General features: G+C 32.0%; 3 protein-coding genes across 3 annotated transcripts; 2 read left to right on the forward strand and 1 right to left on the reverse strand.

Annotated features, from left to right (window-relative positions):
* Window positions 1–1,071: 1,071 nt before the first annotated feature.
* On the forward strand, window positions 1,072–3,805 carry LOC115442647 (vacuolar protein-sorting-associated protein 36). The gene is made up of 7 exons (XM_030167752.2): window positions 1,072–1,249; window positions 1,567–1,762; window positions 2,099–2,457; window positions 2,588–2,752; window positions 2,973–3,073; window positions 3,147–3,261; window positions 3,574–3,805. Exons 1-7 carry the CDS (start codon window positions 1,154–1,156, stop codon window positions 3,739–3,741), a joined length of 1,200 nt encoding a protein of 399 aa, XP_030023612.2. The 5' UTR covers window positions 1,072–1,153; the 3' UTR covers window positions 3,742–3,805.
* A 575-nt stretch (window positions 3,806–4,380) lies between these two features.
* Window positions 4,381–7,001, reverse strand: LOC115442639 (piRNA biogenesis protein EXD1). Its single transcript, XM_030167742.2, has 4 exons — window positions 6,804–7,001; window positions 5,840–6,723; window positions 5,649–5,765; window positions 4,381–5,209 (listed from the first exon to the last, which is right to left on the reverse strand). Exons 2-4 carry the CDS (start codon window positions 6,425–6,427, stop codon window positions 4,967–4,969), a joined length of 948 nt encoding a protein of 315 aa, XP_030023602.2. The 5' UTR covers window positions 6,428–6,723; window positions 6,804–7,001; the 3' UTR covers window positions 4,381–4,966.
* A 299-nt stretch (window positions 7,002–7,300) lies between these two features.
* Window positions 7,301–9,797, forward strand: LOC115442640. The gene is made up of 6 exons (XM_030167743.2): window positions 7,301–7,477; window positions 7,979–8,079; window positions 8,241–8,352; window positions 8,437–8,523; window positions 8,592–8,690; window positions 8,801–9,797. Exons 1-6 carry the CDS (start codon window positions 7,439–7,441, stop codon window positions 9,110–9,112), a joined length of 750 nt encoding a protein of 249 aa, XP_030023603.2. The 5' UTR covers window positions 7,301–7,438; the 3' UTR covers window positions 9,113–9,797.
* The last annotated feature ends 509 nt before the right edge of the window (window positions 9,798–10,306 follow it).

A 10,306-nucleotide genomic window follows, 5' to 3' on the forward strand; every position in this document is an offset into this window, starting at 1 on the left:
TCTATAGACTACTTTTCGTCCCAGGAAAACAGCAGGCGACATATTGTAAAACAAAGTCCCCTCAAAAATTGCGGAATGGATTTCAATAAAAGTGTGGAGATGGTTTGTGATCCTGGAAAAGATATAGGCTATTTTTATCCCGGGTAAAAATATATCGGGACTTTTATCTCGGAAAAACGCATTCACGCGGGCGAAGCCACGATTAGATAAGTTAGCTTTTACTTCATTAGTGTAATGAATTAAAAAAATATTGGTTGACATTTCACAATAGGGTTGCCAAATCTACGAATTTATTCGTAGATCTCGGAATATTGCTCTTAAAAATATAGTAATTTTCAATGTTTGAAAATGGTTATGATAGTTTTTCGTGAGTGTGATTGTTGTGTTCGCCTTATATTACATGGGTTCTAACATGTCTAGTGCAATGTAGGTGTGTTAACTGATAACATCGATATGTGTCCCTAAAAAAGAAACAGGCGTGATGAAATGCATATAACACAATTATCTTACGTGGAACTTTAAAAGAGTGGGCTAAAACCTAAACACTCTACTTCCAAAAGAAGATTCGAGAACCGTGACTATTATTGAAATAAGCATAAGACGGCAAAGGATTGTTATCTGATTGCGAAAAAAACATATGTACTTATGCCGTAGATTTACCGTATTTTGTTGCAGTAACTTCAAGATTTTCTTATACGAATTTATAAATACCCAGTATGGAAATACAATTTAACAATGACATAAGACTTGACAAATTTGACATCCCGTCATCGACCGTACCAGTAAAAGTGACGGTTAGCCCCCTTTCTGCTATTTTAGCGCAAAAATATCGCGAAGTGTCAGGAAATTTTTATTAATTTTGTTCCATAAAACAACTAAAATAATAGTGTAAACATTTCTATAGTTATAGAATAAATTATTCTACTGCGATCAAAAATAAGTTCGCCGCACCGGAAAGAAATTTATATTTGGAAAATTAGTTTCTTAGCAGATTTCCGGTGAAGTGACGCAAAATCTTATTTATTGATTCTAGTAGTTGAACAATTTTTTGGGTTCCACCGAAAAGCGTTGGCAACACTAGTCATCGTCCATCAGTCATCGTCTTTTTGTTCGCTTACAGTTTTCATTATAAGATATAAACAATAATATAATAATGGATAGATTCGAATATATTGATGCTCGTTTATTTGAGGGAGAAAATTACGTTAAAAGAGACAAAAATGTTAAGATATATGATGGAGAAGATAAGGTGTTAAACAATTTGTGCCAATTTTCCAAATTAAATGTGATAATTATGTGATGAAAATACTCTTAAAAGTTTTGCATTCACCACATTCTCTAAAGTTTCATTAAGAATATTGTGTATTAATCATATTGTATATTTTTTCTGTATCGTGTACTGTAGTTTATATCTTAAACTGATTTTGAAAAGAGCAACACTAGAGTTTCTTGCTCATTCTTCTCTAGTGAGAACTGAATTCCTGGTGGTAATGTTAATATTGACGGAATCTAATCAATATTATAGGTTCATACATTTTTTTTTTCATATTCTTCTTCATTTCTTAGACTCAATTCACGGATGGCGAAGTGGTATTGACCACACACAGGATACTGTGGGGAAAGCCTGGGGACATACCTAAAGGCCTTACGTGTTTGGCACTTCATTTGTATTATGTTTTTTGTTTGGAAGAAGAAAGTGGTGGAGTATTTGGTCTGGGAGGCCCTAAAAGAATCATACTGCATCTAGGGCCTGCACTTCCAGGTAAATAATAAAAAAGGATGAATTCAAAACTTATTTAGCATGTAGGATATTGTCAAGGATTGGACAGTACAACATACCTAGCACTGGTAAATATTGTCTAAGTATTAAAAATAGCCAAATAGAGATAAGTGCTCAAAATACAAAGTAAATACAGATTCATTCGGTTTTACTTCACTTCACTTATGCAGTATTTACAAATGCTAATTTAAATGCATGATTGTACTATTCCTGTCAATATGAACTTACTTATTACTTGTATTTATCTCAAATGAAATTAAAATACCTAGCATTTTTTGCATTGCTATATATCATACTATTGTTACTGCAATTTTACAGGAAAGAGACCAGGGCCAGCCGTAGTTAGCCCATTTCATTTTGTGAAGTTCTCTTTCAAAGATGGCATTGATCCAGCATTTTATAAAGCACTTACTGAAGCCGTAGCAGCCAAAGCATGGGAGAGAACCAGCACTGCAGTATCTCCTGTCAGTGCTGGAAGCCCTTCCTCAAGTCACAAACCAATAGTACCTGTGAATTCCAAAATGCGATCTGGAATTGTTGGTATTGAAAGAAGCATAGAGGAACAACACAGAGCCACAGATGAGAGCATCACTGTTGCTTTCAAAGATCTCACCAAACTTATGGAGAAAGCAAAAGAAATGGTGGCTATATCCAAAAATATATCCACTAAGATTAGGGTATGACTCATCTTTATCTATATGTTTTTTTTTTACTTTATTTATTAATCTATTTTATACATAGAATTGATTTTTGCATAACAGTCTCTGAGGTACGTCTTATAAGACTATAAAAGTAATTTATTTCCAGGAAAAACAAGGAGATATATCTGAAGATGACACAATCAGATTCAAGTCTTACCTCATGAGCTTAGGTATAGATGACCCGGTAACTAGGGATGCATTTAGATCAGATTCTGAATATTACATGGGCTTAGCTCAACAAATATCTGACATGATGGTGGCTGTTTTAATGGTAATTATAATTGCAATGTGTTTTTGACTAAAGTCTATTAAATTATAATGTTCTCAAATTTTACTACATTTGGGAAATAAAATAACAGAATGTAAATAAATATAAACTTCTTTTTAAAACTTGAGCTTATTAAACTATGTATTCTTATACACAATAAGGTTGTATAATATGAATAATTCAATAAAATATCAATGATTTTAATATAATTAATGTATTCTAGGATTGTGGTGGAATAATGTCATTGGCAGATGTTTGGTGCCGTGTCAATAGGGCAAGAGGTCTAGAACTGATATCTCCAGAAGATTTGCTAAATGCCTGCAAGTATGTTTATACATCAAGCTAATTTGTTGAAATGTAAACAGTATATTTGTTATAAACAAATTTTGTTTTACAGACTACTGCAAACAATTGGCGCACCAATGTCACTGAGAAAATTCCCAAGTGGTGCATGTGTGTTACAACTAAACAGTAACAGAGATGAAGAAGTTGCTAAAACGACTAGTAATTTGGTAATTGATTTAACTTTCTGCATACTTAACAAAATAATTGTATTCAGCAAATATCTTATTATTGTCCTTTTAGAATTTAAAACCTCTTGAAAAGTTATATGATTTTAGTTAATCCTCAGATAAAGCTAGGTATCTATATATTGGAAAATCCTCCATTTCAATTTAAAGTTTTAACAGTTTACTATGAATTGTATTGCAGGCACTACTAAGTATATCATACATACTATGATATTTTAATTAAATGACGTTCGATCGGTTATTCATCTGACGATAGTGGCGAAGGCTTTCAATGTATATATTTTTTTATTTCAGCTTGAAGAGAATGGTTTCTTAACACCGGAAAAGTTGTCCCAAATCGCCAGTGTTTCAGTGTTGTTGGCGCGCGAACGACTCTTCACAACTGAGCGTCTTGGGTTTGCATGCAGAGACGAATCCATAGAGGGGTTGGCTTTCTACCCCAATCGATTCCTGAATGCCTAATAATGTTAATATTGTTATGTTGTAAAATATATTATTAAAATATTTATATATTGCTTTTGTTAAAGTATTTATTTGACTTTTTAAACCCAATAGTCCGAAAGCCTATGCAAATTATAATTCAGAAAGCGAAAGTGCTTGCACACTATTCGTTCTATAATTTACTGGCACATAACTAATGTTATACGAAGCCATTACGCCTCCCAGTAAACTCTCAATTTAAGATACCCGTAACTTTCAGACAAATTATAATTCACCATTTACCTACTCAGTGGAGTTGCCATGCTATGACCGGATTCGAACCCCAGGTTGGATGAATTAATGTTGACTTTTCTTGCACACTATTAGTCTGGAGTGGATTAATTGTTCGATATGAAGATAGGCTCATCCCAATCATAGTGCACTATTTGCAACTCTGCCTACCTCTTAATTGATAAAAAACGAATATACTCTAAATATCGTGCCTAATCGACATAAATGAAGTTGTATATCGCGTGTGAATAACGAATTCCCGTAACCCATCACAAAATTAAATTGCCAGGGTCACCTTGCCAAGTATTATGTAACTTCAAAGAATAGGTAATTCTTTATAACAAGCTAAAATACAAGGCTTGTTTATAATAAAGGATTAAAAAACATGTATTTGAAGCACAAAAGTTTATTAAAAGCAATGCTTCTAACTTCACAGAGGCTGGCTCATACAAGATAAACACATTTATGATTAAAACTACATCATCCATTACTACTTTCCATTTTATATAAACCTTCTCACAAAATATGCTCAATCTTATAAGTTATATTTTTCTTACATCTATAAGATATGATGAAGAAATTTAAATACAATATAGTTACATAAATATTTTAATAGTGCCTTTACTTATTATTCCATAAGTACAAAAATAATACCAACAACTTTACATTTGGTGTAAAAAGCTATTTAGACACTTTGTTGAGTGATCACAGATATATGAAATCATTGAAGCCATATTATTGTAATGTGCTTATTTGTATAATTTATCAAGACAATTTTAGATTAAGTATAAATATAGCAGAATTACATCATTAAAGCAGATTTCAACTTTAGTAAAATTTATAATAACATTATTGCACAATATATATATTTTATTTGGACAAAGTTGTAATACTGCTTTTCTCTACTCTAAAAGCCAAAACACTACTTTCACAAAATGCGTTTTTCAAACATCTATTCTACATGAAGCGGAATGTTTTAATATTCAATTGCGCTCTTGAAATCTTTTGGTACTTGGGTGAGTTTACCACAAAGTTCCCAAGCCTTAAAGTCATCACAAGACCGCACATTTTCAACATAATATTCTACACCTCTGTAAAACGGCAGTTGCATTTCTTCACTTATTATTTCTGATAACCGATGTAAAAATGCTATATTCTTAGCAAGACTGTCCTTGATTTTCATTGCTAGTGGACGTTCAGTGCACTGAATTATGTCAAGCTGAAAATTTAAATTAATAGGATATTTATTGAAATAAACCTTATTAAACAAAGTAGGTTCAGTAGAATTTTGGAGGGTTCTAGATAAAAAACCAAAAATACCATTCTCTTCCATTGTACCAATTCCTTTCTTTTGAGGCTAACTATACATAACATTGTTTCAATATGCAAGTGTTGACTAGCTGTGAAGATTACTTAACATAACATGTCATGGGCCTTATTTTCAATGCCACACGTTTCCCCATTTTGAAAGGGTAATAATTACATAATGCGCTGTGTAACATTTATACAATCGAAATTGGCATACAGAATACTTTTCCATGCTAATTTCATGAAAATAACAAAATGTGGTCATGTAACAAATACACTGTCATAAAAAATAAGGCCCCTGCTTGTTTGCATGCCAAACTAGATTAAAATAACATAAGAATTAATATTACCTTATCATCAATAGTATTCTGTTGCAATCCAAGGTAGGTGTTTAAACATTCAGAAAGAGTTTTGACCTTACTCGGCAAGCATCCTTTCTTGTTTTTCATAATAATGAGATCACCCACCTTAAAATAAAGTAATGTATGGTTAATAATATAAAAATGGAAAATGGAACATCTGATTATTGTTAAAAACATACCTGTGTATCAAATACTGATTTCAGTTTAACATTGTGTTTGTGATATAAGCAGTCAGATATCTTTCTGCAGTCATGGACAATCTTTTTTGGGATATCACTCTCTAGAATTTTTTTCAGGCCAGCATCAAAAGCATGATATTGCATCACTTGTATGTCAAATATGTAGATCTGTTGTACTGTAGACAGCACCAAAAATGGCATTTTGCATTTCCTGCCCATACCTGCTCCATCAGTGCTGAGGGCAATGTAGTTGTACTGGTTCAAATCAGTCATCGCTTCATGAAATGTGTTGTCAACTTGATTTATATAAATGTATTTCTTTGACACTTTAATAATTTCCTCACATTCCTTTTGTGATATTTTTAGTATTTTTTGTTCAGTTGGTTCTTGCAGTTTGACTATGTCCCTGATTTCATTGTCATAGTAATGGAATATACCATCACTTGTGTCGCCTTGAGGCAACTCCTTGACGTCGTACAGCGATATTTTAGACTTGTCATTTGTCATCCCGTAGAACCTACCTTCGAATACTTCGCAGTTTTTTGTGTGGACTTGTATGAGTTCTCCTTTCATGTACAGTTTCTCCATTTTGAAATATAGTGATAATGGAGTTTTTATTAGTCAATAGTATGTATCTAATCTTTTTTAACTGGTTTAGATGGAGTCTCCGCTTCACCGTACGCTTTATAGATGTATAATCCAAGTGTAACGTGAAGAACGATTACGGCAACTACTGCCGAATAAACGCTGCTGTTGACTGGTGCCAAATGAAGAATGCCATCGAAGAGAACACTTTTTGCCAAGAAAAACGATAAAACAGGTACGATTATAATGACTAAGCAATACTTAATCACCGTCCGAAAGACCTGAAAATCGGGTAGCTCCTGAAACAAAATTAGGTTATCGGGTTATTGAAAAATGTATTTACAGAAGTCGGGTAACTTAAAATATTATTGGTACTTACATTTGCACGCCCTTCAATCATTATAAGACAAAAATAAAAGAAAAATAATTTGTAAAATCAAAAAAAAATAATTATCGGGTATACTCCGGCCTTCATCAATGATCGATCACATGAATGAATGAATGTGAATGAATGACAATAAGGCTATGGAATTAATTTGAATGAACTACAAATTTAACCCCTCAATATTAACGGTTAAGAATATAAAGTACTTAAGTAGATGTTAAGAATCTTATTGCTCATTTTAAATTTTTATAATATGCTACATTATATATATATTATTAAATTCCTCCAGACCTCGAGGATACTACAGCATAAATATATAATATATAAATTACTATAATAGCATTTTCAATTTCAAAAATCTTAGCAATAAGTTTTATAATACGGAACTGCATGATAAACATGAATATGTTCCACATTCTATTGCTGAACAATGTTTATACTTTACAAAGCTTTCTAATGTTCACGGTCACTGCCCATGAATAGATGTGTTATATTTTTTTAATAAAACAGTTTAATGTACTACTATTTAATGTAACTAGTTTTTTTCACATTACCGATTGGTGTCTACTTTAGATCATGACGTCCGTAATAAAATACACAGAATAATCCACGCCAACTTTTTGTATAAAATGATCAAAATTCATCACTGCATTTTCTTCATATTTCTAGTAAGTTATATTTTATCTTTTATATTCCGTCTTTGCGAATAAAATCACAAAAAAATGAGAATTTAAATTATTATGGAAAATTGAGACAACAATATCTGTCTTCAATTTTACTACAGATTGGGAATAGCGGTACATTTATAGATATTATCGAAATATATAAAAACATCCTCGAATGGAAAAATCAGAATTTACTGAATTTAAGCGAGGTCAGTCATTTACTTCATTAATTACATTGTTTTTATAACTTAGATCTGAATATAATTGCACATCAATTTGTGGTAAGTAGTAACTACTCAACTTGCAGTAGACATTGATTTTCATTGAACAGTGATTTTCTCTCGAAAGATCGACAAATATCGTAATATATAAATGCTAATTGCATAAAGAGAAAAAATGGCCATTTCTAATATTTGCACAGTTTTTTGGTGTGGGGATCTACCTATTGTATAGCTACGTCATCACACTTGGTATTAATAATATGGCGGTTTTTTAAATTATCAGATTGGAGCTGCAACAAATGGAGTATTTGATATAAGTCAAGTTAAAAATAAAATATTACAATGGAAATCGCAAAAAATTGCAGCGCTTTGTCCATCAAATGGGTATGTTCATTATTGAATATTAGTTTTATTAATTAAACATTATACGTACTTTAATATATTAGCCAAATTATACGTACTTTAATATATTAGCCAAATTATACGTACTTTAATATATTAGCAGATCTTCAATGTTTTTAATGTTATAAATTTGTTAATTCCAGTGTAAAACTACAAAATTTATTGAATTTGGTATGTAGTACCGCTCAGCCCACTAATGTTACTTTACGTGATAATTGTATAACGTGTTTCTCGCGGGTAACTGCTATGCAAGAGGTGAGAACAGTCAAATGCATCTGTTTACAGTATTTACGAATTATATTTTATAATATAAATATATTGCAAAATTATACATTTCAGGGCCCTCAAGAATTGAATGCATTGAGCACTTGTGCGACTCAATACTTTACGAATACATCATATGCTACTTGTGCTACAGCTCTCATGGTGTGTAAATCTAAAAGCATATTATTTTGTTTACTTTGGATTTAATCGAACTTAGTTGTATTTTACAGGCATTATCTACATCTGCTTTAAATGTACAACCATCGGGATGCTACATGGGGTATTGTGATTTTGTGCGATGTCTACGCAGGACAAACTCTATTAACCTGGTACGAATTTAAAAATAAATATAATAATATTAAAGATGCTTTTACAACGTGCGATATTTTTAATGTTGGACCTTTTCTACATATAAGTATACTTTATATATTTTTTTCAGATAACTCAATGTACCAGGGAAGCAAGGACAGGAGTTAATATAACTTTAGATGCTGATAATGTTCGATTTTATACAAACGTTACTTCCTGTATATTAGCCAAAGCTCGGTGTGGTTCATTTAATCCAATCACTGGTGACCCCCAAGTACCGGGTTATACTTCTTCAGGATCAAGAGTTAGCAACGCTCTACAATTTTCCACCGCTGGCGAACTAAGAATACTGGCATTTTCAGCAAACACTGCTGTTGCGAATTCATTTTGTTCATCTTTGAGTAATCTAACAGAAACAAGTTGGTTGACTAATGTTTGTTAAAGTTTGATAAGCATTAGACGAATACAAAATAGGAATGTAATTACAGTTTTTTTTGTGGATAGAAGTTTTTTTTACTTTTGTTTAGTTTTGTTGTAGTTCAAATTCAGCTATTAGAATAGTGTATTATAAAAACAATTAATTGAAAATATCTTAATGTCAATGAGTTGAATGTTGGGTATTTTGATAAGATAACTTTAAAAAATCTTAAGAATTTTTTCATTGCAGTACATATCTACATACGATTGTGTAAAAATTTTAAGTAGTACATACGTGATATTAATCTAACGCTTAATAGGAAGAATTAAATGATGTACAGACTGAGAAGAATTATAAAATTCGCACCTTTAAAAAGTCGAAAGTGAATATATTTTCTGGTTTTGTTAGTAAACAACCTTCCAAAGCAAGCTCTATAACTAGGGCTGCCATTCGTTCGGAAATCCCCGGATTTGTCCTAGTTTGAAGCGCGTCGGGAGGCCGCACAGTGGATCGAAAAGGCAATTTTAGTGACTTAGGAAATAATTTTGTGTTTTTCAATTTTTCTTTCCGCTAATCGCTAGATATTATTAGCGCTTACAATATTCATTCTTAGTCATTTTTTGATAAACCTTATAGTTTCGGCTAAAAAAAATTTTTCGTGTTTTTGATGTATGGAACGCACTATAAAAACCTACATTTCTGCGAAATCTTAAAAGGTCTTGCTTTGAAACTAGGTTTTACTTAATCCTAATCGGTTCTACTATACTTCTGCACTTCGAACGTCTGCATCGACCTGCCACTTCTTCAGTTATACGAGTTGAAAAAATTGTGAAAATATGTAAATTTGACACAAGATGGTAAGAAAAAATGCTATGGAAATCGCACAATCTGCGAGATAATGATGAAGAAATGTACCAGTATGGATTATCATCGTTGTACGCCTGGACAAAATGCATGGAGTGCCTACTCCACATATCTTATCGTTTGGAAGTTAAAAAGTAGAGCTGCAGGGGTGACGATAAAGATAAAATCAAGAACAAAAAGTCTGCAATACAACGAGCATTTAAAGAAGAATGCGGTTTATTAATTGATGTAGTAAAGCAAGGAGCAGGCAGTACTAACGTCGGTAATACTGCCCGAAGATTTTTTAAAAATAAAACCGCAACAGCGCGTATCTCTGGCATTAATGAGCAACTCATAGAAATTTTTTTATGTGAT

This window comes from Manduca sexta, chromosome 22 (genome assembly GCF_014839805.1).
Source record: "Manduca sexta isolate Smith_Timp_Sample1 chromosome 22, JHU_Msex_v1.0, whole genome shotgun sequence".
Taxonomy (NCBI): domain Eukaryota; kingdom Metazoa; phylum Arthropoda; class Insecta; order Lepidoptera; family Sphingidae; genus Manduca; species Manduca sexta.